Source organism: Adiantum capillus-veneris, chromosome 1 (assembly GCF_014529385.1).
Source record: "Adiantum capillus-veneris isolate H3 chromosome 1, ASM1452938v2, whole genome shotgun sequence".
NCBI classification, from domain to species: domain Eukaryota; kingdom Viridiplantae; phylum Streptophyta; class Polypodiopsida; order Polypodiales; family Pteridaceae; genus Adiantum; species Adiantum capillus-veneris.
This window is the reverse complement of record NC_140931.1, coordinates 187,961,008-187,987,488: the sequence shown is the minus strand read 5'-3', so window position 1 is coordinate 187,987,488 and position 26,481 is coordinate 187,961,008. Positions and strand designations below refer to the sequence as shown.

Here is a 26,481-nt window from a genome sequence, read left to right as displayed (position 1 = left end):
GCCAAGCATGGGATGGGATTCATTTGGGTCAATAATGCACTTGTTGCAAAAACAATTTATAGCACAATATCAAATTTCTATACAAAATCAGTAATGTGGACGTGGGTAGAAGAACAAAATGCATGTTTGAATGACAAGGACTAGCTGACAACATACTATTACTACAAACTTTGCACTCCACACTGTGCAAAATGGATTGAAGACAATGAGTACATGGATGTATAGACGTCAATGTTCTAACATAATGCAAATCCAATGGACACCTCTCATAATGTTCACATACATAATGATCAAATTTCAAATGCTAAAGCAAATCAACTTCGACTCCTACAACCTCTTGCTGCATGCCATCAACAACACAAAAAAGCTTATCAAGTTATACTTTAGCGATAATGTGCGCACAACATTGGCAAACATACTTTCATTCACATCGAAACTTAGATCAGCTAGCATGACCTAATGGAGCAGTATGGCATGTCATAGTAACCACCAACACCTGAAAGAGATATTGTTGTGTGTTATCTAGAGATTCCAAACATACACTTGGATAGTTTTTTTGGTCATTTTCAAACACAACAGTGTTAACTATTGTCTTGACATTGTTCAAGTAATTTAACACTATGTAACATATATATTAATGTGAAATGAAAAAGGGACGAATTTGTGGAAGGTTTTTTTGTATGCACAAAGAATGAAAGTTTTTCAAAGTTTCTTTTTATGTGAATTTTTGCAAACTTTTGACAGTGATATCCACATATGCAACTACATTGCTAAATCAGCTCAAGGACAGCCCTACAAAAGCCACACTATAGGGCACATATGAGGCATACAAAGCAATGGAACATAAGATTAGAGACGTGGAGATTGAGCTAAGCTAGAGAAAATGCAGAGGAGAGAACTCTCCATTAGAGGAAAGATATCAAAAAGACATTGACCAACTTAAAGCGGAATTGAGAAAAGCACAAGAGGCTTCCACAACACATGCAACCACACCAGGGGAAGAACCAATAGATTCCACAATGGGAATTAAAGACACCCTGCAGTTTATGGACTTTGAAGCAGTTACCACCGAAGAGCTAGTCTCCTAGAGCTAGATATTTCTCATGATGAAGTTGTACCCTCATCTCAACCGAAAACCTTAACTGCTGAGGAAGAATCGGCATTAAAGGAGCGAGTGGAAGAGGATACGGAGACAATCTGGAAAGAAGCCATGCAGTGGGAAGAGTGGATACTGCACTCCATCAATGTCAACCCCCTCATACCGGCCAATGTCAATGAGTCATGGCATTAACAAGATCTCCCCTTCCCCCTCATAAAGTTTGAAGTACTCCAGATCAAAGAAAGACTACTCAAGGACTTCCAAGCCAACCCAACATTGATGCATCCAAAATGGCGAGGGATCAGGCTAAATCGACACCCCAAGTATCTTATTTTGTATACAAATGCGCCATTACATATCAAACAAAATCTTGTGCAGTGCTCAGTACTGAGAGCGAGAGGCTGGCAACAACATTCTATCATCCAACAAAAGAGGCCCACTTGGCTCAACTACCCCAGGTTTTCACCACCCGAGAATAACCAGCCCATAGAAACATATATGGTGGAAACATTATCCTCAACCATTCAGCTATTTCAAGGGATTCCGGATTTAGCATGTATCGTGTTGGTAAAGATTGCTGAAATGATCCTAAGCTGCTTGCAGACTTTTCACTGCACATAGCAAACAGATGCAGCATGGATGTCATTCCTCGCGCCGAGGGCTTATGCTATGATTTATTTGGCCAACCTTTGGAGGAAGTGCTCCATGGATTCTTTGCTAGGGTGATGTTTCTACCATCCTACTATATGCAAACATTTGAAGAAGCATTCTATACAAGATTATAGATCCAAGATCTTTGGCCCCATCATCACCAACCTGCGAGCAAGATTTGTCAGCTACTCCGCAGTTGAGCAAAGAAACACAATCACCATGTAGTTTATAGCAACTGAAGACAAAAAACTCCGCCTCTGGTACCAACAAGGTCTCAATCAACATGCAAAAAGGACTACAACGAGGAATCGTGACCACTAGTTAGCACCCTAAGTAGATGTGTTGCAAACGACACATGAAAAGAGGGAGGGAATGTTAGCTGCTCATCTAACAAGAGCCAGAGAAAGAGCATCAAAAGGGACACCACTCATTTTTTATAGAGGCCTCATTTGCATATTCCATTTCTTGTCACCAAGCTTCAAGTGCAATAGGAGGAGTTAAGGCCAGAGCAGCCACAATGTCTACAACAATTTTGTATGTAGGAGATCATGGTGCTTTGTTTAATACCAACCTACAAAAGCCCAGTGACGTTTCAATACAAATCCTTTGTTTACTTGGTAAGTCTAATATGGTTTTTCAAATTCTTGAGCCGACATGTGGCCGCTTGGCAAGATCTAGGCCATTGCCCTCATGCTAAATCATAGCCAGGAGCTCAAGCTTGGTTTTAATAATGACCTTGCATATATCTTTTTACTTGGTGAGCCTAATGTGGTTTTTTGCAGTTTAGAGCCAAGAGGTGGCCGCTTGGCATGATATAGACCATTGCAATTCAATCTAATCACATGGCCAACAACTGATCATGTCAATCATAACCAACCAATCATATTATAGCCAAACAACATTGAAAAACAACCATTGTTGAAAAGCACAACACATTTTAAAACAAACAACATTTCCATCGTTGAAAAGACAACAGCTGGTGAGGGATCTGCAATTATGAACATAGGGGTAGAGGGTTTGAAGGTAGAGGCAGTAGACGAATCTGCAGGGGTAAGCGGAGCAGCACATAGTGAACATGAATCTCTAGGGCAAGAGCAAATGGGCAGAGGACCGCCATTGAGGGCTCTTGTGGCAGTTCGATAAGGGGTGCTCACAGAGCAAGGGCTTTAAGTTGTTTGGGGCTATACACATCCAATGGGAGAAATTGGGAGATGATGGGTGAACAAAAGGCCTATGGCATAGACTGAGCCTAGACCATCCCACATGGAGAGAGATGGTCATGGGGCAAAGACTATATTGGGTAAGGTAACAAAGATCTGATGTGGTTCCTCGAAAAGGCATGAGCAAAGATAGCCTATCTTGGGCTGCTTTGGAGTACGAGGCCTAGAGGCAGTGGGCAAAAGAGGGGGTGATTGAAACAATAGGCAACATAGTGGCAGCCAGTTGCAACACCATCTGAGTGCAACACAACTGGAGGGATTTTGTATATACAATCCGGTAAGGAGTGAAAGAAGGCATGGTAGAGTTGTGTCGAGAGCAAGGGGGCCAAAGCCAAGGTGGTGCTTCAAGAGCAGGCAAAAATAATGGCTTGTGATGGTGATTCAAGAGCAAGCAATGTCAGAGAGTAGCAAAGGGCTCAAAGGCCTTTTGAAGGCAGGACGCCAAAGGTCATCACCATTGAGGGGCCAAAGGTAGCTTAGGTTGCTGCTGATTGAGAGCAGGAGGAATCATTGTTGAGGAGGTTTGGGCACAGAGGCACGAGGATGAATATGCAGAAGAGGGACTAGATGAGAGGTGGCACATAATTAGGTCTATCATTAGCAGAGTGCTCTTTTGATCTATGTGGTATTGGCCACGTTGTGTAGATGGCCCACATGCTTTTTGGCGTGTAGAAGCCTACGATGACAGGTTGAAAGCTTCAAACCTTGGCCCATAGCTAGTCAGAAGGAGACGATGAGCATGGTGGAGGTACTGCCAGAGTGCTTAAAACCACTACACTTGCCCACCTGATTTTGATAGCCCTGACACCCATCACCCCCTCGGCAACAGTTACATTTCAAAAGAAGACAATTGCTAATGATCGATATATGTAAACTTTGCAATTTAGCACACATGCTTCACTAGGTTCCACTGGGGCTTTTGAATTGAGAACTCATCGCTACAATAAACCCTACACTGTCTATGACATACAATATAAAGCTACCTCTGCTTCACTTTAAGTTGAATCTATATCCTGCATCCTTTATATTTGTGTTAACTCCTATTTTGTGTGTGACAAAAGGAATATCTATTCACAACAGTGGACGTTTCGACTGCACAACCACGACTCTAGCTCGCTAACACTGCAAGGCTTGTTATTTGTATTCAATTCCCCATGCCTATGCATTTCCTTAGCTCAACACATAAGTCCTACAAGGCAGGGTACGACTTTTGTTTCTTATAAATTTGGGAGAGAGCACAATGCCAACTCTCCACCGTACTTTTGTATGGCACTGTTGCATGACATTCACTATATATTTAGCATTTTCACTTTGTGCCTTACTGCAAGACAAAATGTTGAACTATTCACATTGCTTTTGTGTAACTTGATTCAAACATTGTCCTCCGGCTTGCATAATTGGACCACACCCGTACACGATTATAAGTCGATAGTGCAGTTCAATTTTAAGTATGATTTTTTTTTTGGGTATTCTTTGAGTTTGTCAATGCTTCCTTAAGTTTAATTTAGCCACATGTTTTCCTCACTAGTGCATGCTCAATCTTGATCATTGAATCTATATATCAAATAGACACGCACTTCTTTTCTCACAGTTCGGTAATTCAACTTATGTATTGTAGTACTCAATGTACTATATACATATTTACTTTATTCCTAAGTGGTTGATGTGAATCTACATATGTCTTTGTTTCGCAATGCATTTTATATATTGCAACCTAACGTTCTCCTCTGCATAGCTATTATGTAACACGAGGAAAATCCTTTATCCCAACGCTTTCCTCCTCAAATATGTCTTGCACTAGGTTCTGTGATCGACATCCAAGACATCTGCGTATGTTTTGTTATGTTCTATAGCAACACCCACCAAGCAAGACTAGTTGGTGAGACGAGGCTCTTAATTTTAGGTGACATGATGAAAACTTTGAAACGTTGGATAGTTAGGCCTAGCGATCGCCCAATTTCGGCAGGCAAGCGCAGGTTCGCGCATCCTCTCGCTTGCTACGGCTGCCACACACACGCGCAGAGAGAGAGAGAGAGAGAGAGAGAGAGAGAGAGAGAGAGAGAGAGAGAGAGGTGTTGCTTTGCGAATGTACATTTCTCGTGTGTTGCCATTGCAGGGATAAGTTAAGTCCCGCTCTTAGCTGCTGAGGAGAGTCTAGCCCTAATGGGGCCCAAGAAGGAACCTCTCAAGAAGTCTTCTGCTGCTGGCAAAGATAAACCTGCAGCACCCAAAAAGAAAAAATCGAAAGGAGATGCTACAGACGGAGATGGTGATAAACCTGTGCTCCTTTCGCCTAAAGAAATGAAGGGCCAGTTGGAATCACTTCAAGCAGATAAAATGAGAGAAGAGCAAGAGAGAAACTTTGTGCAGCTGGAACGGGTATGCAGAGAGAGAGAGAGAGAGAGAGAGAGAGAGAGAGAGAGAGAGAGAGAGAGAGAGAGAGAGAGAGAGAGAGAGAGAGAGAGAGAGAGAGAAATGAAATGTTATATTAACGTTTTCGGAAGGCCAAAATGATCTATGAGACTAGAAAGTCCGAGTAACAAAATAAAAATACTATAGAATCATAAGCTTTTAGATGTGAGCTAAGCAACTAGCTAGGCTTGTGTAGGATATGAGTAGGGGGCAGGGGGTGAAGTGAATGGGGGGGCTAAGACAACACAGTATGGGTGTATCCTTAGAAAGAGCTAAAATCACAGGAGATCCAACATCGATCGCTAGCGCATCTCAACAATCTCCTCCATGGTCAGTAGTCTGACCGAGCATCGTGCATGTCGTGCCAAAGTGATCTGAATGCTTTGATGCAGCTTCCGTCAATGTTGTGTAGTCCTTCGTAGTCGTGGGCGTCTGGATCATCCTAGCTCGGTTGCTCGATTGATTAGCGTGCCTTTGGTGCGAAGAGAATGTGGGCTCTATTGTGGTAGTAGCTCTTGCAAATGTCCAATGTCTGCTCTAAAGAAGTCTGTGATTCGTCTTTGAGATTGGCTAGCCAATCCTCTCATCAGGCTCTCTTTGTGTCTGTGCAACTCAAGCAAAAACAATCCTAGGCACTCTGGTCCTTGTACCCCATGACTCTAGAGAGTGGTCCAAAGCCCTCTCTGAAAAGGCAGTGGAAGTGGCCTCGTATCTCATAGTAGACTGGGCAGTGGCATGTGTAGTACAACTCTATCTCAGGTTCCATGTGACACAGGGGGCATGTTGTGTACTCCGTTGTATCTACCAGTCTCGATCCGAAGGTGGTGTGAAGATGTGCATATCTGGCCAATAGCGCATCGTATCCCATGAGATAAGATGGTGTCCATGTATCTGGGCCTCGTCACAAAACCATCCTCAGTGAGCTAGAGAAGATTCTCTCTATAGAAATTTATCTTCATGCCTAGTTCCTTTGCCGATTGTATCCAAGTCCTCTTGGTATCAAGTTGAGTAAGGTCTTGGTGGATGAGCTTGGTGATCGGACTGTTTAAGAGTTAGAGAGGGTGCATCCAGTCAGAGTAACAGGGAACGGGCGGAATGGGCTCGGAACGTGTTCCCACACATTCCAGGCGTCCGGAACAGAAACACTGCTCGAACGGCGTTCCCGTTTCTTGCATAACCGAAATGGGCGGCGGAACACTATCGGAACGGTTGCACGGAAAGCGGGATTTTGAAAAAAATGACCGTTTTGCAGTTTTAAAAAAAGTGGATGTTGGGCGCTTTTGAATGTTGTAGGAGGGGGAAAAGAGACGGGGGTATTTTCCTCTCCTATATAAGCCCCAAGTCCTTCGCTCTTTCTTTATACTCCCTCAAGGCTCAAGTTTGAAGTTGCCGCAAGAGTCAAGCGGCAAGTCAAGCTCTCTTCTCTCCCTCAAGCCAAGGCTCTAGCCTCTCTCTCCCTCTCCCTTCGGCCTCAAGGCTTTAAGCCTCAAGGCTCAACCTTGAGGCTCCACTTCTCCCTCAATGCTCACTCTCCACCTCTCCGTCTCTCCATCTCTCTCGAGTCATGATTCATCACCTCTCTCCCTCTCCCTTGGGCCTCAAGGCTCAAGCTTGAGAGTCGAGACTCCACCTCTCCCTCTCTCCACGGCTTCATCTCTCTCTTTCCCTCAACTTTCAAGTTTGAAGGCGCTCTCTCCGTCTCCCTCTCCCTCGGGCCTCAAGCCTCTAGGCTTAAGCTTGAAGCTTCATTCTCCTCCCCCCCCCCCCCCCCTCTCTCTCTCAAGCTTCCTTCCTCTCTCGAGTCTCATTGCTTGTGGCGCAAGCTTCCTTCAAGTGAACGTGACACCTTGGGTGCCAAGAAGAAGAAGGATGAAGCATCATGGTGGGATGAAGTGCATTCCCGAGTGTTGGAAAAGACTGGTGGTGCACGCGCATGGAAGTGCAACCTATGCGGCTTTGAATGGCAATCCACACAATCAAAGTTCGTGCTCACCTCCTTAAGCTAGAGGGACAACAAGTAGCAATATGCAAGGCCGTCAATGAGTAATTGTTGAAGGTTTTTGAAGCCAAGGATGCCGCCATCAAAGCCAACAAAGAAGAGAAAGAAGCGGCAAGGCCTAAGCGTCCCACAATCGCAAGGCTCGGTCTTAATATCATTTTTTGACAATCAATCATCTCGATGCTCATTGTCATCTAAATAGTAAATCCTAAATTCTAATACCTCGTGTGTAATGTGTAGGTTGGAGTACTTCAAGACCATGTACACGAGGATTGGAGAGTATGGGCACGCTATGTGCCACCCTCATCCGAGGCCCTTTGCACTACTCTACTCGATAGAGAGAAGGCCGTTGTGGAGATTGCAACCCTCAACATGAAGAGGCAATGGACGAAGTATGGCTAGACCTCATTGCGGATGGATGGAGCGACACTAGAAGGAGGTCCATCCATGGCATTGTTGCCTATTCCAAAGGGGAGATGTATTTTACCCACTCCCATGACGCCACGGAGACAGGAAAAATTAAATCAGCAGATGTCCTTGTGGGTGAGTGGGCCTCTGCCATAGAATCCCCTAGGTCGAACCTTGTGATAGGTGTGGTCACCGATGGGGAGGCATCGAAGAGGGCAGTCGGAGCTATTTTGGAAGGCGCTTATCCTCACATCACGGTGTCCTTTTGCATGGCACATTGCCTTAACCTCTTGAAGGATTTCGGCAAACTACCTTGGATAGAGCCTCTCATTGCATCCACGTTTGCCTACAACTATCTTATGGTAAGCCGCTTTGTAGAGTGTCTAAGTGCAATGCGACAGCTCTTCATCATTATAGAGTTTACTGACACTTCTTATGCAAGTACAATCGTAGTGATCATTTGTACAGGGAAGGTAGAGGATCCTGAGTTTTGGGAGTCTCTAAAGACTATTGACAAAATGGTGAAACCGGTGATCCACTTGCTTAGAGTGATGGATGGTATGCAACCTTGCATTGGCAAGGTCTATGAAGCAATGGATTGCATGGTCGAGGCGCTTGAAGATCTTGAGAAGGACCCAGATAGGCTCGAAGAAATCAAAGACCTTTGCAGTAGCAGGTGGAAGGCCTATGGTTCACCTCTTCATGGTGCAGCTTTTGTGTTGGACCCAGAGTTCCAGGGTGCAGGACATGAGCATGATTCGGAGGTGAACACACATTGGAACACCATCTTGAAGAAGCTTCACCGTGATCGTGACATGCAACGCAAAATCAAGGATCAGCTTGCACTTTACAGGGACATGCGAGGATCATTTGGAACAGCCGATGCCCAAATTGATCGCACCAAGATTTCCTCCGTCTTGTGGTGGCAAAAAAATGGTTCAGATGGTCCCGATCTTCAACGACTTGCCGTCCGCATTCTCAGTCAAGCGGTCAGCTCCTCTTGCTTGGAGTAATTATGGAGTATATATAGCCATATTGCATCTAGAAAGAGAAACTTGGAGTGGAGAAAGCAAATGATCTTGTTTTTGTCAGTGCAAACTTAAGAATTCTTTGCAAGTCAGCATCCAAAGTGACAGATCCTTTTCTACTGTGGGAGATGGAGACAAAGGCAGAGGTGCTTGGAGAGGCAGGAGGATCTACGCATGAGGATGAGCCTATGCAGGAGGACTAGGATGATATTCACGACGTCTAGGACTCCACTATAGATTGGGAGGTGGGATGCTCTTCTGTCCCTACCCAGAGGTAAACATCAAGCCAGAGTTACCGGGGAACGGCATTTTAGGGCCTTGGAACGCCGGAACGGCGTTCCGGCCGGCCGGAGGTTTCTGGAACGCGTCGGAACGGAACGGCGTTTCGGCTGAAAGCTGTCACCGGAACGGGACCACCGGAACGGCCCCAACGGCAGTTTTTGAAATTTAAAAAAATGACTGTTGGGCAGCCAACGGCCATTTTCAGCAATGAAAAAAGTATATAATGCCCCCCTCCTCCCCCATTCTTCACACACTCATCAAGCCTCAAGGCCCATTCTCCCTTGCTTGAGCCTTGCTCTCAACTCTCAAGCCAAGCTCATTCTCCCTAGCTTGCTCTCAACTCTCAAGCCATAGTGTGGCGCCGCGGCATGCCTCAAGGCTCAAGCTCTCAACCTCTCTCTCTCTTGGGCTAACTTCTAAGTTCTAACCCTCAACTTTCAAGGCTCAAGGCTCAAGCTCTCTTTCAAGCTCTCACGGAATCAAGCGGCAAGCCTCTCTCTCTCTCTCTCAAAGTTCAAGATCAAGCTCTCTCTTTCACGGATAATCCATCATCCATGGCCTCTTCTTCTCGTTCAACCCCCTCCGTTCATGCGGGCAACACTCAAAAGGCGAAGGAATGGTCGTGGTGGGATGAAGTGACCTCGGAGGGCACCTTGTCGGCGGCGGGAGGTTCTCGTGCATGGGGATGCAAGCTATGCTCTTACACGCATAAAAGGGGGGCATGACAAAGTGAGGGCACACTTTCTTCAAGTGCCGGGACATGAGGTGAAATTTTGTGCCAACGTAACCATCGAGAAGAGGAAGGAGCTCGAGGAAAAGGATTGGCAATTCAACCATAAAGCCAAGCCGGCACGCAAAGGTATTGATCCAAAGACCCTCATTTTCCCTTCTTTCTCTCTACCCGGTGTAGGTGTTGGTGCATCTTCAAAAGGTCCAATTCGTCGCCAAAAGACCCTTGCCACCTCTTGGGACCCAAAGAAGAAAGAAGAGGTCGATGCGGCCGTGGCTCGATTCTTCTATCACGACCATATCCCATTTGTCGCAGCGAGGTATGTTCATTGTTTTATGATTCATCAATCTTCTCTCTCATTTCTTCCGTTATCGTCGTTTCCACTTTTTTGATACTAACCTCTTCTATGTTTGATCGAAATAGGTCGGAGTATTGGAAAGTCATGGTGCAACGGATAGGAGAGTATGGCACCGGCTATGTGCCGCTATCTTCAGAGGCTCTCCGAACCACCTTGCTCGATCGAGAGAAGGCTATCGTGGAGCAAGCAACCCTCAACATTCAGCGTCTTTGGGCAAAACATGGCGTTTCCCTCATTGCTGACGGGTGGAGCGATACAAGGAAGAGATCTATCCATGGTCTCGTCGCATACTCCAGTGGAGAGATGTACTTTGTGCACTCTCATGATGCCACTGAGAGTGGCAAGTCCGCTGATGTTCTCTCTGCAGAGTGGACAGCGGCCATAGAAACCAACGGTGAGCAACACGTGGTGGCCTTTGTCACAGATGGGGAGGCATCAAACAGGGCAGCAGCAGCTATCATAGAGGGCCACTATCCGCATGTGACAGTGTGCTTTTGCATGGCACACTGCTTGAACAACCTTCTAAAAGACATCGGCAAGCTAGATTGGATTGCTCCAGTCATTGCTGATGCAGTGAAGATGGTTACTTTCATCAACAATCACAACTTGGTTCGGAGTGAGTACCTCAAGAGGTCGGGCGGCAAAGTGCTTCTAAAGTATTCAGATACCCGCTTCGCATTCAACTTTCTTCTTGTACGCAGGCTGTCTGAATGTCAAAATGCGGTCCGACAGGTCTTCATCAGTGATGAGTTCACCACTTCCCCCTATGCAAAGACAGTTGCAGGGATTTTGTGCAAGGATAAGGCAGAGGATCTTGTGGAAGGAGCTCAAGAGTCTAGATGCACAGGTAAAACCGGTGGTTCATTTGCTTCGAGTTCTGGATGGCATGGATCCTTGCATTGGCAAGATTTATGAGGCAATGGACCGCATGATTGAGCAACTTGCACAGCTTGAGCCAAACGCAGAGCGATATGAGGAGATCCATGGGCTTTGCAGCTCGAGGTGGAATTCATATGCCTCTCCTTTACACGGGGCAGCGTACCTGGTGGATCCAGAGTTCCAAGGTGCAAGGCAAGAGACAGATAGGGAAGTCATGAACCAATTTACAGAGATCTTAAACAAGATGGTTCTAGACAGAGATGGGCGACGCATTGTCAGAGATCAGCTGAGAGAGTACAGAGAGATGCGGGGGTCATTTGGCAGTCCAGATGCTCAGATTGATCGCAGGAAAATAGGTTCAGTGCTTTGGTGGGAGGACTATGGCTATGATGGCCCTGAGCTTCAGAGATTGGCGATCCATATTCTCAGCCAGTCAGTTAGTACCTCATCCTTGGAGCAATTGTGGAGTACCTTTAGCCACATTGCTTCCAAGAAGAGAAACTGGCTTGGAGTGGAGAAGGCTAATGATCTAGTCTTCGTCAGCGCAAATTTGAAAATGCTTTGCAAGAGTACAGACAAACAGACAGATCCTTTTACATAGTGGGAGATGGAGCAAGAGGCTTCTCAGGCGGGTGGAGATGCACATCCACCAACACCAGGTACTTCATCTGTGGCTGAGATCGAGCCGGACCTAGACCTCGATGATGAGGAATGGGAAGATGTGCATGATTTACAGCCGGCTACTACGGATTGGGAGGCCTCTCAGGCTAGTGGCTCTTGAGTCTTGAGTCTTTGCCATTTATCCACCTTTTTGTATGGCTGCTTGAGCCTTGCCCTCTTTGCCATTTGTAGCTACTAGCATCTTTATGGTATTTGTCACCTTCAGTCTTTTGGTATTGTGGTCACTGAAGTCTGGTTTGAACTTTGCCCCCTTGGTTTTTTTGTAGCACCTTGGCCGCTGGCGGCCCTTGAGGCTTGTTACTATGTTAGCCATAATTAATTCCAAAGTGTTATCTCTGACTACTACTCTTGCAATTATTTGAGAGCATTGTTTTTGTACTTTGGGCATTGTGTTTGGTCATTGTTGTTCATCTGGTTATGTACTCTGGGCGCCTCACATCCCAATCAAGTCATAATAAGGTTAAATGGTCTTCGAATCGTGTTTTTTGTGGGTATTAGAGTCCTTTATTAGAGTCAAAGGACTCTAATACTACTTGTATTCAAACACATAACGCTAAAAAAAATAATATTCGGGTGTTTTTTTAGCCTGCCGTTCCGCGCCGTTCCCGTTCCGGGCCCATTCCCGTTCCCCCGTTCCGCAGGGAGGCCCGTCGCCGTTCCCGTTCCGCGTTCCGGGTAACTCTGCATCAAGCACGAATCATGACTCATTGCTCATTGGTTTTTGATATTGTTTCCTTTGTGACCGCCGGCTTTGCCCACTTTTTGTATTGCACTACCACACGAGTGATTGAGTCTTGACATGTCACCTAGTGACTCTTACAATTGTTATTTAGCACTCTAGCCTCTACATGTCTTTTTGTAGCGCCTTGGCCGCATTCTTAGCTATATTTATAATCTATCATATTTTTGTTCCAAGCTTTTGTGTGGAGTTTGGACTTCTATTGAACTTTGAGTTAATGTTCTTTCTATGAAGAATCAAGATGCTTTTGTAAAGGTTGATCCCAATTCATGTGTTGTGTGTTGTGCGCAATCGCGTGCAAGCCTTAAGACCGAAGAATCATTGCAAAGCATGCCTAATTAGGATTCTACTTGGACTAATGGGTGTGTATGCATAACCGGCCAATACAACGTAGAGGGCCGTACTATTTCAATTACTTGTTAACTTTACACAAAGCACTGAGAAGGGAAGAGAACACAGTTGCGTCCAGCGACTAGAATGTCACTGCGCACACGAGACCGACACCCTGTAGGCCCCAAAGATTGGCGCCCCTTTCGGTATTTCTTTATTCAAATTAAGGTAGACTATCCGACCACTTAGCACAAGCTTTCACATAGCTGTCCAAACCTGGCGAGGGCTGAAAACGCAGGTTTTCGACCGGATTTCGACAGCATAACGGCACAAAAACCCCTGTAGGTCAAAAACACCTGTCTAGGACGGATTCCCTCGATATCTGGAAGCTTTCTGGTGAGCTGTCACAGAAATTCAGCGGGCTGTAATTCTCTGTTTTTCACTGCCGGGAGCCCAAAAGCGTGTACACGCATCCCAAGGCTCTCACGAGGCTCCCCCAATGTTCCCTTGCAGTTTAGGTGCGAAACCCTAAACCTGCAGAAAAACACAGCAGGCTGTAATTCCCTGTTTCGGATCGTTTTTAGCGGAGCGAACACGCCTACGCGTGTCCCAAGGGCTCCCTCACGCAATGGGACAGTTCCCCTGTGAATTGGACGAGTTTTCACGCGAGAAAACTCTCCAAACTCGCAATCTTTCGTGATGGAACTGTGCGTACCTGTGGGGGGGATTAGCAATTAGCTAATCCGGTTCCTGTTGAGAAGGCTCTTGCCTTGGCAAACGCGCATAAACCCCCAGAACTGTACATAGGTCAAATGAGAAGCCCACTAGTGGGGCATAACATACTGTACGTAGGGGAGAAAGAGAGTAGTATGTAGCGTGCGGGGCATCACTCCCGTCACCATACTGTGCATAGAGGGCAAGGTAAGCATTCCATAGCTTCTGTATCTGCTACAATCCACCTGAAGCTGAAAATGGCGTCCCCTTTGTTGATATGCAACTCGTTTTTGCCTCCCAGAGTGGCAGAATCGCTCACAGGCTGACACGTCGCCCAGTTTCCGAGTTTGGGCTTTCCCTGCTAAAAATATCTCAACTGGTGCGTCAGTTGACTTGGCAGCAGAGCAATAAAATGTTCTCCCTGTCATTCCAGAGCTAATGACGCGAACACATTTTCCGGTCAAAAATAGCAGTTCCCTAAATTTTAGGAGATGCTTCCATGGCGTCCCTATCGGTCTCATGACCATCATTGAAGACTACCATTTGACCAACATCTACAATGTACTGGCCCCTTTCAACTTATAAAGTTGCAGTGACTTGACGAGTGGCCCAAATTCCAGTTTGGCGCACACGAGCTTCCATACTCATCAGAATTCAGTGCTAACTGGCCCGGGCAGTCCCTGTCTGACCGACCTAGATCCCCGATGTGAGAAACCCATTTGGCTGCAGCCGTTTCACACTGGCCATGCAATGTCCACTTGCACCTTTTCAAGGGTTCCGGGACAAACAAGTAAAAATAAAATAAATATAGCTAAATTCTGTATGGAAAGAGTAGATACAATTGCTTAACTACTCTCTTGAGCATCATGAACCATGCTCTTGCCTTGCTCCAAAAAGGCTGCATCAAGTCACTGTGGGTTCCATTTGAAAGGCTTCAAGATACAATTGCAATAGCTGAGGTGAATCAAGCAATTCAGACTCTTCCATCCATTTGGCATTTGACGATGGATAGTTTTTGAACTTCACCAAATAGCGTCTTGCAACTTTTCCTCTAACCTTTCTTTCTTTATGTGCCAATATCTGTTCAGGAACAAGGATTTCATCCAATTCTTCCACTTCGGGTTGTTCCTCATCAAGCATATTCTCTGGCACATCACCAACAAAGGGCCTTAGAAGGCTGACATGAAAAGCATTATGTATTTTCTAGCCTTCTGGTAGCTTTAACCTGTAAGCTACATCGCTGATCTTTTCTGAAATCTGAAAAGGACCATAATATCGCATACTGAGCTTAGGAAACAAGCGTTCCTTGCCTTTCCTTTTCCTTAACCTGGCCTTTTCAAAGCGCAAAAGTACCCAATCACCAAGTGAAAATACAAGTTCACGACGGTGACGATCAGCAGCTTTCTTTTGCTTAGCCTGAGTCTTCTCAAGAGCAATCTTTATCTTCCTGTATGTTTCATCCATATCTTGCACATACTTGTCTGCCTCAAATATCTTGTCCTTAGTGTGCAAAATGGCTGGGACTTTCTTTCCTCCTTCCACTATCTCAAATGGTGCCTTACCTGTTGATATATGCACAGTGTTATTGTAAGCATATTTAACCAATGGGAGATGGTGTTCCCAAGTTGCCTTGTGCTCTGAGACATAACATTTGAGTAGGTCCAAGATAGTAGAATTTGCCTCTTCTGACTGTCCATCAGTTTGCGGATGAAACGAAGAAGAGAACTTGAGCGTAGTGCCCATGTTCTCAAACAATGCCTTCCAGAAAAGACTCGTCATACGTGGATCCCTGTCACTGACAATTGACTGAGGCATCCCATGATATTTAAAGATATTGCTCATGAATATCTTGACCATGTGTTCTGGCTTTATCTTCTTCCTAACAGGAATGAAATGGGCCTGCTTACTGAACCTACAAATGATAGTCCAAATCCCATCATTTCTTGTTTGCGTCCTTGGAAGATCAAAGATAAAGTCCATTGCTATACTTTCCCATGGCCTATCAGGGATCGGCAATGGCTGCAACAATCCCGATTGCTTTTGTCTGTCAAATTTGACTTTTTGGCATACTAAGCATGATCTTACAAATGTGTCAACATCTTGACGCAAAGCTGGCCTATAGAAGAATGCCTCAACCCCTTTCAGTGTCGCATCAATTCCACGATGCCCAACATAAAGTGGAGCATGACTTTCCATCAAAATCTTTGGCCGTAACTGTGTAGTAACGCATAACTTTCCATGCATCATGAGAAAGTCATTCTTAAGCATATAGTGCTCATGATGTTGCCCATCAACAAGCTGGTCATAGATCCTTGCAAAATCTGAATCTTTAGCATATTGTGTCTTCATTTCGTCTAGTTCACAATGGTACGGAATTGACACTGCTGAAATTTGGGGCTTTCGAGACAACGCATCAGCCACCACGTTCTTTTTTCCTTGCACATGCACAATCTGAAAATGGAACATTGACAAGATGTTTGCCCATCGCATGTGCTTCTTAGACAACTTCGTCTGTGTGAGAAAATATCGCAAGGTTTGATGATCCGTTTGGACAACAAAATCAGCCCCTAGCAGATAGTGTTTCCAACTAGTGAGAGCATGAATTACTGCCAGCAATTCTTTCTCATAGACTTGCAAGTTTCTTTCAGTCTTCAAAAGAATTCTGCTCTCATATGCGACTACTCGGCCATTCTGCATTAGAACTGCACCAAACTATGGCCACACGCATCACATTGAACCACAAAAGGTTTAGAAAGATCTGGCAAAATAATTACCGGATCTGAAGTCAGCTTCTCTTTCAAGTGTTTGAACGCTAAAAATTCCTTGGCTGTCCACTTGAAAGTAACTCCTTTTCCTTGCAGTGCATGGAGTGGAGAAGCAATCTCAGCAAAATTTCGGATGAACCTCCTGTAATAGGAACATAAGCCTAGAAAGCTTCGAATGTCATGTACGGACTTCAAGCATGGCCATGACCTAATTGCTTCCACTTTAGCGGGATCCATGCGTACCCCATCCTTTGAAACAATGTGCCCAAGGAAGTGAATCTCTTGCAAAAAGAACTCACTTTTCTTCGCATTAATGAGTAGCCTATTCTTGCGTAGCTCATTGAAAACTGCGGTCAAGTGATCCCTATGCTCCTCTTCAGACTTTGAGTAGACAATCATGTCATCAAAGAAGGTACCCACGAAGTTTCTATGTGGTCTAAAAATTCTGTCCATCATTCTATTAAATGTGGCAAGAGCATTTGTGAGACCAAATGGCATGACAAGAAACTCATAGAGACCAAATGTTGTCCTGAACGCAGTCTTATGGACATCTTCTGGTGTAATGCGTATCTGATGATACCCGCTCTTTAGGTCTATTCTTGTAAACAATGACGCTCCCTCAAGCCGATCAAGAATGTCATCTATCCTCGGTATGGGGAACCTGGTCTTGATGGTATTCTTATTCAAGGCGCGATAGTCAATGCACATGCGCCATGAACCATCCTTCTTCTGCACTAAGAGTACAGGCGAACAAAAAGGGGATGAACTGGGCTGAATCAGCCCCTTCTCTAAAAGCTCGTTGACCTGACCCATAATCTCTTTCTGTTGGGTTGCACTAACCCTGTATGGTGGTCTATTCGGTGGACTAGAACCTGGCACAAGATCTATAGTATGATCCTCAGGTCTCTCAGGAGGTAACTCCCCTGGCAAAGAGTCCGAAAAACAATCACTGAAACCACTCAAAAAAGTTGACCTGTCTTTATCTAAGGTAGACAAATTAGATACAACTTGAGGTACTTCTTTTGCAAAGATCAAGTACGCAGAAAGATGATTCTTTATTACAGATGAAATAGCAGAAGCAGAAACAACTGGAACAGACTCGCCTTTAAGCTTTACATCAAGGACATGAGTCTTTCCTCTTATGTACAAGGGTAATCTTTTTGTTGTAAGTATCCACCATAGCATGCAACCTGTAACACCATGGGATACCCAATAACACATCACAGCCCTCAAGCGGCATAATATGAAATTCTTCCGCATCCACATAGCTCTGAATGTGCAGACGAAGCTTTCCCAGAATGGGAGTAACAGGCTCTGAATGTCCTGGGCATGCCAAACCTGCTTCCCCTGTCATACCCATCTCCTCTGCACGAATGCCCAACTTTGATGCCAATTCTGGTGATATGAAATTTGCACGGGCTCCTGGATCAAAGAAAACCAGCACTGTCTGGTCTCTAACTTTGCCCCAAGCTCTGCACAGCTCCGTGGCATCTGTGTTTGGCTGATCTCCAGCCAAATCTGGAACAAGTCCTGCACTCGGCTTTGGCTTCTTCCCTTTATGGTCTGACTTGTCATCCTTATCTTGTGACTTCTTCTGTGGGCACTCATTTGCAAAGTGTCCTTCCTGTTCACAAATGTAGCATTTCTTGGCCTCCCTAAGAGCTTTCCTTTCTTGAAAAGTTTTGCCAGAAAAATGCCTTTTTTGTCCCTGTCCTCGTTCCGAAGAAGATTTAGACTGCTTCTTGGACGTATCAGCTTCTTGAGTGGAGGGCTTCTTTGCAGGAGACTCAGAAGGCTTTGCTGCAACATTGCCCTTGGCTGAAAACTGTTTGCCCTGGGACCCTTTCTTGTGGCTATTAAATCCATCGGAATCTCCCTTCAACAGATTGCTGGCCACTCTTGCATTCTCTATCAACTGAAACATATTCATGACAGTAGTCTTTGTGCAGTAGTCCCTGATTTTCTTGGGCAATCCGCAACAGTACTTCTCAATCTGTTCTGACAATGGCACAAACCTGTAAGAGGTGACTGGCAACAGTGCGGCCCAAAACTGTTTATTGTACTCTTCCAAATTCGCACACTGTTTAGCATTCAACTCGTGCCATTCTGTCATCACATCCACTTCAAAAGTGTTTGTCAACCATGCAGGCGCAAAAAGCTGTTTGAATTGGACCCACGTTGTTGGGGCTTGACCTTGGTTAAACAATGCGGTCCACCATTGAAGCGCATTCCCTTTCAAGAAAGTGGCAGCCTTGCGTATCTTTGAAGATTCCGTGAAGTTGCCTGCAGCATAAGCTGCATCGAACTGCTGTATGAAGGTCAAAGCCTTTAATTGGTCCTGAGTTCCTCTGAAAGTTTCAAACTTCACTCCCTGCCCACCTTCCTTGTAATCCTTAGGCTGACTCAAAGGAGCCACATTATCATAAACAGGTGCCTGTAACAGTGGTGCTCCATGAGTGTTCATTCCAGCACTCGCATCAACTGTTTTCCCTGTCATATCTGCATTTTGTACGTATGGCTGCGAAAGACCAGCCATACCAAATTGTGTTCCGGGCACTCGAAACTGACCATACGCACCCTGAAAACCTGGTTGGACACCCATGTTCGCGTACATAGGGTTACCCATGCCTGTTTGCATTGTCCCGAACACATTCCCTGGCATATAACCTGTGGAAGGTCCAGCCATAGCTTGAAACACTGAACCACCTCCAAAATAACCAGGATAAGTATTAGGTAATGGAAGGGTCTGACGCATAGCCTGTTCATTGCTCCCTTGACCATTCACAAACGGCTCCTGTCCAGCTAAAGCAAGTTGCTTTGGATCATTGGACACCGCTAGTTGCTCAACCACATGGGCTTTCCCTCGAGCATCATGAGTCCTCTGCGCATTGGAAATCTCCTTTTCCTGCAACGGCTCAGTCATGCCCTGTGTAGGAGGCTGAAAACCCTGTGTCGGAGCCTGTAAGAATTCCTACATCCTTGGGTTGTTAGCCAACTGCTGAAACATGTCCATGCAACAACGCAGTTGAGTTCTAAACAACCTGTCCTCTTCTTGAAGAGTTGAAGGAATTTTCTCTGTGCCATGTGAGGAAGATCCCTCTTCAGGTACTTGGTCTCTCTTCTTTGCCATATCGACAAGCTCTGTGTTGCTTTCACCCACAACAATCCACGCTGCACTTTTTGAAGAAAAAGTGACTATCCCGTCGATGGAAACCATATAACTGGCCTATACAACGTAGAGGGCGGTACTATTTCAATTACCTGTTAACTTTACACAGAGCACTGAGAAGGGAAGAGAACACAGTTGCGTCCAGCAACTAGAATGTCACTGCGCACACGAGATCGACACCCTGTAGGCCCCAAAGACTGGCGCCCCTTTCGGTATTTCTTTATTCAAATTAAGGTAGACGATCCGACCACTTAGCACAAGCTTTCACAAAGCTGTCCAAACCTGGCGAGGGCTGAAAACGCAGGTTTTCGACCGGATTTCGACAGCATAACGGCACAAAAACCCCTGTAGGTCAAAAACACCTGTCTAGGATGGATTCCCTCGATATCTGGAAGCTTTCTGGTGAGCTGTCACAGAAATTCAGCGGGCTGTAATTCTCTGTTTTTCACTGCCGGGAGCCCAAAAGCCTGTACACGCATCCCAAGGCTCTCACGAGGCTCCCCCAATGTTCCCTTGCAGTTTAGGTGCGAAACCCTAAACCTGCAGAAAAACACAGCAGGCTGTAATTCCCTGTTTCGGATCGTTTTTAGCGGAGCGAACACGCCTACGCGTGTCCCAAGGGCTCCCGCACGCAATGGGACAGTTCCCCAGTGAATTGGACGAGTTTTCACGCGAGAAAACTCTCCAAACTCGCAATCTTTCGTGATGGAACTGTGCGTACCTGTGGGGGATTAGCAATTAGCTAATCCGGTTCCTGTTCAGAAGGCTCTTGCCTTGGCAAACGCGCATAAACCCCCAGAATTGTACATAGATCAAATGAGAAGCCCACTAGTGGGGCATAACATACTGTACGTAGGGGAGAAAGAGAGCAGTATGTAGCGTGCGGGGCATCACTCCCGTCACCATACTGTGCATAGAGGGCAAGGTAAGCATTCCATAGCTTCTGTATCTGCTACAATCCACCTGAAGCTGAAAATGGCGTCCCCTTTGTTGATATGCAGCTCGTTTTTGCCTCCCAGAGTGGCAGAATCGCTCACAGGCTGACACGTCGCCCAGTTTCCGAGTTTGGGCTTTCCCTGCTAAAAATATCTCAACTGGTGGGTTAGTTGACTTGGCAGCAGAGCAATAAAATGTTCCCCCTGTCATTCCAGAGCTAATGACGCGAACACATTTTCCGGTCAAAAATAGCAGTTCCCTAAATTTTAGGAGATGCTTCCATGGCGTCCCTATCGGTCTCATGACCATCATTGAAGACTACCATTTGACCAACATCTACAATGTACTGGCCCCTTTCAACTTATAAAGTTGCAGTGACTTGACGAGTGGCCCAAATTCCAGTTTGGCGCACACGAGCTTCCATACTCATCAGAATTCAGTGCTAACTGGCCCGGGCAGTCCCTGTCTGACCGACCTAGATCCCCGATGTGAGAAACCCATTTGGCTGCAGCCGTTTCACACTGGCCATGCAATGTCCACTTGCACCTTTTTCAAGGGTTCCGGGACAAACAAGTAAAAATAAAATAAATATATCTAATACTTATTTACGGAAGGCAACAGGAAAAATACACCTCCTGGTGACAGTATGGCTCTCTACTAACATATAGGTTAAATCCAACCTAATTTAAGCATATTTTAAGCTTACCGTTCCAGCTCCCATTCCCGTTTTTCTTTTCGGTGGGGGGGGGGGGGGGGGGCTTCCGGAGGCCCCCGTTCCCGTTCCAGGTAACTTTGCATCCAATGAGTATTGGAAAGGGGGCAATCTGTCCATGGTGAACCCATGTCCATGAAACCATGACGTCATCTCTCCATACCAGCATGTTGTATCTCCTTGCATAGCTAACTGTTGAGAGGACTCAAATGGTAGGCGGACATATCTATCTCTGTGGAGGTCTCATAAGCAGTGCATAAAGGAGACTGATCTGATAAGCGCCTCAACCACTAGTGGGGGGGCAGCTAGCTGTGCTCGAATAATGTTATGTGGTAACTGAAGCCTTGGTTCTAATGAGCCGCGAGATCATAGAGACCAGGGGCTTCTCCATGTCTCCTCATCCATCAGTGCGACCCGACCTCCCATGATAGTCCAAAGAGGGCCCCCATATTTGAACTCCATAGAGCAATGCGGAAGCCACCAGGGTGTCAAAAAGCTAGAGCCTAGTCCGAGGCTCTTGAAACTGAATCTGTAAACACATCCTCTCCAATCCCCCCAATGTTGCATAGGCTCTGGTGAGTCTTGTCTCTGCTGCTCTCCTCAATGAGAGTGATGGTCCACTAAAGACCACCCTAAGGTAGGTGTAAGCATTGGTATATTCCACTGTCTCATGGCCATATGTTAGTGTGGGTGCTGCTCTCTTGATCCACCGTGCGGTGGGGTTAAACACCATAACCTTGGTTTTACCAAGGTTGACAGACAAACCACTATCGTGGGCAAACCTATGCAATGCGTCCAAGTGGCGTTGCATCCCCTCTAAAGAGTCGGAGATCAACACAATATCATCAGCATATAATAATAGTGGAATCCATGTCCTTGCCAGCTGTGCCCCTCTATCACCATCTCTCTCAATAAAGTCAGAAACCCCATCTACATACATACCAAATAGAGTAGGAGAGGGGGGGCAGCCTGGTTCACCCCGATAGTGGAGTGAACCAATGTAGATAGCCCCTTTGGAGTGCGTACATGCCCCACCACTGACCTGTATAATGCCATGATTCCTCTGTGGGTACTCCCTTCTCTTGTAGTCTGCGCTTCAATCTAGCTCTGGGCATTGTGTTAAAAGCTTTGCAGAAATCCACACAGCTACAATAGATCCGTCTCCCATGTGACCTGCCTTCCTCAATAATTGCTCTTAGTGTTAGAATGCGGTCTAGAGTAGAGAAACCTCTCTTGAATCTTGCTTACCCGGTTGCGCGTATGCCCTCCCTCTCTGCCCATCTATTGAGTTGCTGCTCAAGAATGGATGCATACAACCGAGCCAATATGTGTTGAATTGTAACAAACTGCTCATGTGTCAAAGCCTAAAGAATGGAGCCAACTTACAGATGTGGCCGAGGGGCCTAAACTGTCACAAAGTGATGACGTGGCTGCCTGAGAGCAGAAACCCTAACCCTAATTTTTGCCAGAAACCCTAACTGTTGAAACCCTAATTCTAAAAACCCTAACTCTAAAACCTACAAACCCTAATTTTGGAAACCTTAACCCTAAAACCTGCAAACCCTAATTCTAGAAACCCTAACCCTAAAACTGCAGAAACCCTAACCCTAACCCTAAGGACAATAGGGAGATTTCCGAAAATTGCGTTGGTTGATGACGTGGCAGGCTGTAAGGATTTCCGTGATTTACCTTGGCAGCTTTTTGGCTTTGCTTTTGGACCAGATGCTTTGAAGTTTGAAAGCTTTTCACTATAATTGCTTTTTAGGCCAAGGGCTTAAAATATTAGGTTAGGGCTCATTCTTTGGCATGCTTCCTGGAGGAGGTGCAGAGTTTGGAGTACCGGCTTGTACTGTGTTGATGCAATATAAAGAAATACTAAAAGGGGCGCCAAGGTTTGGGGCCAATACTCTTTGGAGTGGAATTCCGCCACTCCGTGTCGCGTGTCGTCTCTCTCTCTCTCTCTCTCTCTCAGTTCAATTGTTATTTGAAGTGCTTAAAGTTGTTCAGTCTGTTCTTTTCTATTGGCACGTGGTGCCCGCCTTGTGACATGAATCATGATAGTGCGATAGTTCCCAAGCTCCATCGGGTCTCTTGACTTGAAGATAGGTACAATAGTAGATAGACTCCAAGTATCAGGCATGCCCTCACACATGGCATGGTTGAACATTATTGTTAGAAGCTTTGCGAGCAGGTCCCTGGCATGTATGAAATGCTCAACCACTAAGCCATCATCATCATATGCTCTCCCAGTTCTCATCCTATCAATGGCCTTCTTCACCATCTCAGCAATGCAAAAAGCACACGTGTGTGGGCATGGCTCAGGGGGATCGGAAAGAGGTGGCTGCCCAGGAACTATGTACAGAGATGATGCATACTGGCCCCAAGCTTCTATGGAAGTAATGGTAATGGCAAGAGGGGGGGAATAATGCTCATGAAAGAGTCGCCATGCCTCACCTGAGTCTTGACTCGAGAATAGTTGATATAGATCTTGCTCTAGCTGAGCCAAAAAGCCCTCCTAGTGTGTCGGAAGGCAATCGGAGACTGTCTGTGAGTGGTGTCTCCCAAAAGCACGTCCCTCTGAAGTCTGGCTCTCATCTCGCGGCACTCCTCATCATACCAACTGTTCTAGGGCATGCTGCTAGAGCGTCGTCTCTGCTCACGTCGTGTGTGGGTATGTATGCCTTTGCTGCTGCATCATGTAGAGTCTGTGTCAGTACAGAGGTAAGCTCCTCTAGGGATCGCCATGGCTCCTCAGTGCACAGGCGTGTGTATATCCCGTCTATGTAGACAGAGTCCGTCTATTTCTTAGATGTGTAGCGAGTAGGGGCTGCTGCTTGTGGCATGTGTGCTACACTAAACTGAAAACAGATGGTCATCGATAGAAGGGCATGATCTAATGCCACCCCAACATGTCTGGGTCCAACTGTGAGGTCCTGGATACTAGAGATAAAGCTTGGCGGTGCCATGACATAATCCACTATGCTGGCTCCATGTTTGTGTGGAAAGCATGTAAAACCTCCCATGTGCAGTCCCCATGTCTATCAAGTACTGTCCATACTCAGTATGCCCCTGTGATAGTCTAGATAGGCCCATCTCTGTAGTATCCAGCTCCCCTAGCATCTCCTCTGAAGTATCATAAAATATTGTCTAGTGGTGGGCAATTCTAGCATTGAAGTCCCCCAGGATGATAATGTCACCATCCCGCGGGAACTCTCTTAAATGGGGCAGCACACAATATACCAAATGTATAGAAATTCATTCTCTCTTAAATGGGGCAGCACACAATATATTAATGTATAGAAATTAATGAAAAAATAATTTCTTCATGATGTTCGAGTTCTTATGATGAAAATGCTTGAAGCACACTCAGTCTCAAGCACCAAGTAGACTAGTCATATATTGTAGAAGGGTGTTCTTGCTAAAAGGGCATCTAGAGCAACATGTCTCTTGAGTCTCCTCTTCTTAAATGCTTGCATAGTCGAGGTTGATGATGATTACAGAATAAGTAATGCCATCATAAACAAGTTCTGATGAGCTAGCAACGGGTTGTTATCATTGTTTCTATTAGACATAAGGGCTTTTGTTTCATAACAAATGATTTTTTCTCTCTAGGCTAGAGAGAATGTTGAGAAATTTGAAAAATGTGAGCTATGAAGCTAGGGACAACGATAGTGCTGCGGAGCAAGAAGCCTTCAAACCATTCAAAACCGGCTAGGAATTTTTTTAATGAGAATTTCAAATCGCTTTGAAGGATCAAAACAACCTTGAAATGGGCAAATTTTGAAGTCGGGAACCACTTAGAAGCAGGGAATATAGCTTGGAGAGTGGGATAGGTGGAGATTTGTCCTAAAAAAGTAGCTTCGACCTAAACTAAGGGGAAATCGTTTAAGTTCTGCAAAAATAGGCAAAAAGTACTATTTTTCCCGAAGTAGTTGTGCGCCGCAGCTACTATGGGCACTCAGCTTCCGCAACCTTGAGTCCTTGAAAGTAGAATTACGGGTTGTGTCTTGGCTGATGTTTTTGAGCAACTGCAAGCTTTGCTTTATCCTGTAGAAGCAGGGAATATAGCTTGGAGAGTGGGATAGGTGGAGATTTGTCCTAAAAAAGTAGCTTCGACCTAAACTAAGGGGAAATCGTTTAAGTTCTGCAAAAATAGGCAAAAAGTACTATTTTTCCCGAAGTAGTTGTGCGCCGCAGCTACTATGGGCACTCAGCTTCCGCAACCTTGAGTCCTTGAAAGTAGAATTACGGGTTGTGTCTTGGCTGATGTTTTTGAGCAACTGCAAGCTTTGCTTTATCCTGTATGCATCATAGAGGTGCTCAACATGGGTTGTCTTTCCATTTGGAGATTTTAACATAGGGCCTGTTCAAGGGCGGGAGGGGGGTCGGCCTTACGTAATCGAGCCCTCATTTTGTGTCAGTGTGTCAATTTTTTGTTTCCGTGATTTTGTTTACTAATCAATTTGCCACCTTTACCAGCAACATAGTCGGAACCATTCTCATATGATTATTTGAACCATACCTGTGTAAAAATTGTGTTCTCATAGCCATGTGAAAATAATATCATACTTGGCTGAAAATTGGCAAGAATGTTTATGTAGGCATTAATGGTGAGCAAAATTGATAGTAGTTTCAAAACTAAAGTAAGATGTCAAAAGTTCCATGTATCATTATTTAATATTTGTACGTTCTTTGGAAGGTGGTGATGTGTCGTGTCTATTGTGCAAAAATTTCAGGACAAGATTGCCTCCTTTTTAGAGATCAAGAAAAAAGAACTGGAGCAGGCAAAAGTGGAACTGAGAATCAAAGACAGAAACCTTGAGGAAATGGAAGAGAGACATCAAGATGAGATTAAAGTAAGTCTCTTATAAGTCATGAAGTGGTTCACTCCTGGTATAGTTTGGAAGATTATCACAGATAACATGTTTGCCTTGATTTGATTCAGGTGTATAATCAGAAGATGAAGCATCTTTTATACGAACAGCATAACAATATTGCAGCTGTCAAAGCAGAACATGAAGTAGCTTTAAAGCTGCTCCGAGAACAAACAACAAAGCGTGAGATGGAGCTTTTGTAGGTGCTTATATTCTCCTACAATTTTGATTATTAATCAAAACTTTAATTTTTTGTTGTTTTGGAGCTTTTCAAACTTTTGACAACTATTGGAAAGGTAGCTTGAGGAGATCATAGGTCGCATCTCTGTGTGAAAAGCTTTACATGAGATGCTACCGACTTTTGCCATGACCTTTGGCAATTAGGGCAATACAACTTCTACGACCTAATTCGGATCTATGACCAGTTCTCTCTCTCTCTCTCTCTCTCCATTGTATCAGCTCACCCTTTGTCTTCCCTTTGTATCAGCTTTCACC

At 45.3% G+C, this 26,481-nt stretch overlaps 1 protein-coding gene across 1 annotated transcript in view; it reads left to right on the top strand.

Moving 5' to 3' along the window:
• The first annotated feature begins 4,863 nt into the window (after positions 1-4,863).
• The window catches only part of LOC147466187 (dynein regulatory complex subunit 4-like), a 73,157-nt gene continuing 51,539 nt past the window's right edge, over positions 4,864-26,481 (top strand). Inside the window, exons 1-4 of the mRNA XM_086524558.1 lie at positions 4,864-4,946; positions 5,087-5,349; positions 25,849-25,968; positions 26,058-26,185. Of these exons, the coding sequence (XP_086380684.1) occupies positions 5,134-5,349; positions 25,849-25,968; positions 26,058-26,185 (464 nt within the window). The 5' untranslated portion in view covers positions 4,864-4,946; positions 5,087-5,133. The remainder of the gene's footprint in view (positions 4,947-5,086; positions 5,350-25,848; positions 25,969-26,057; positions 26,186-26,481) is intronic.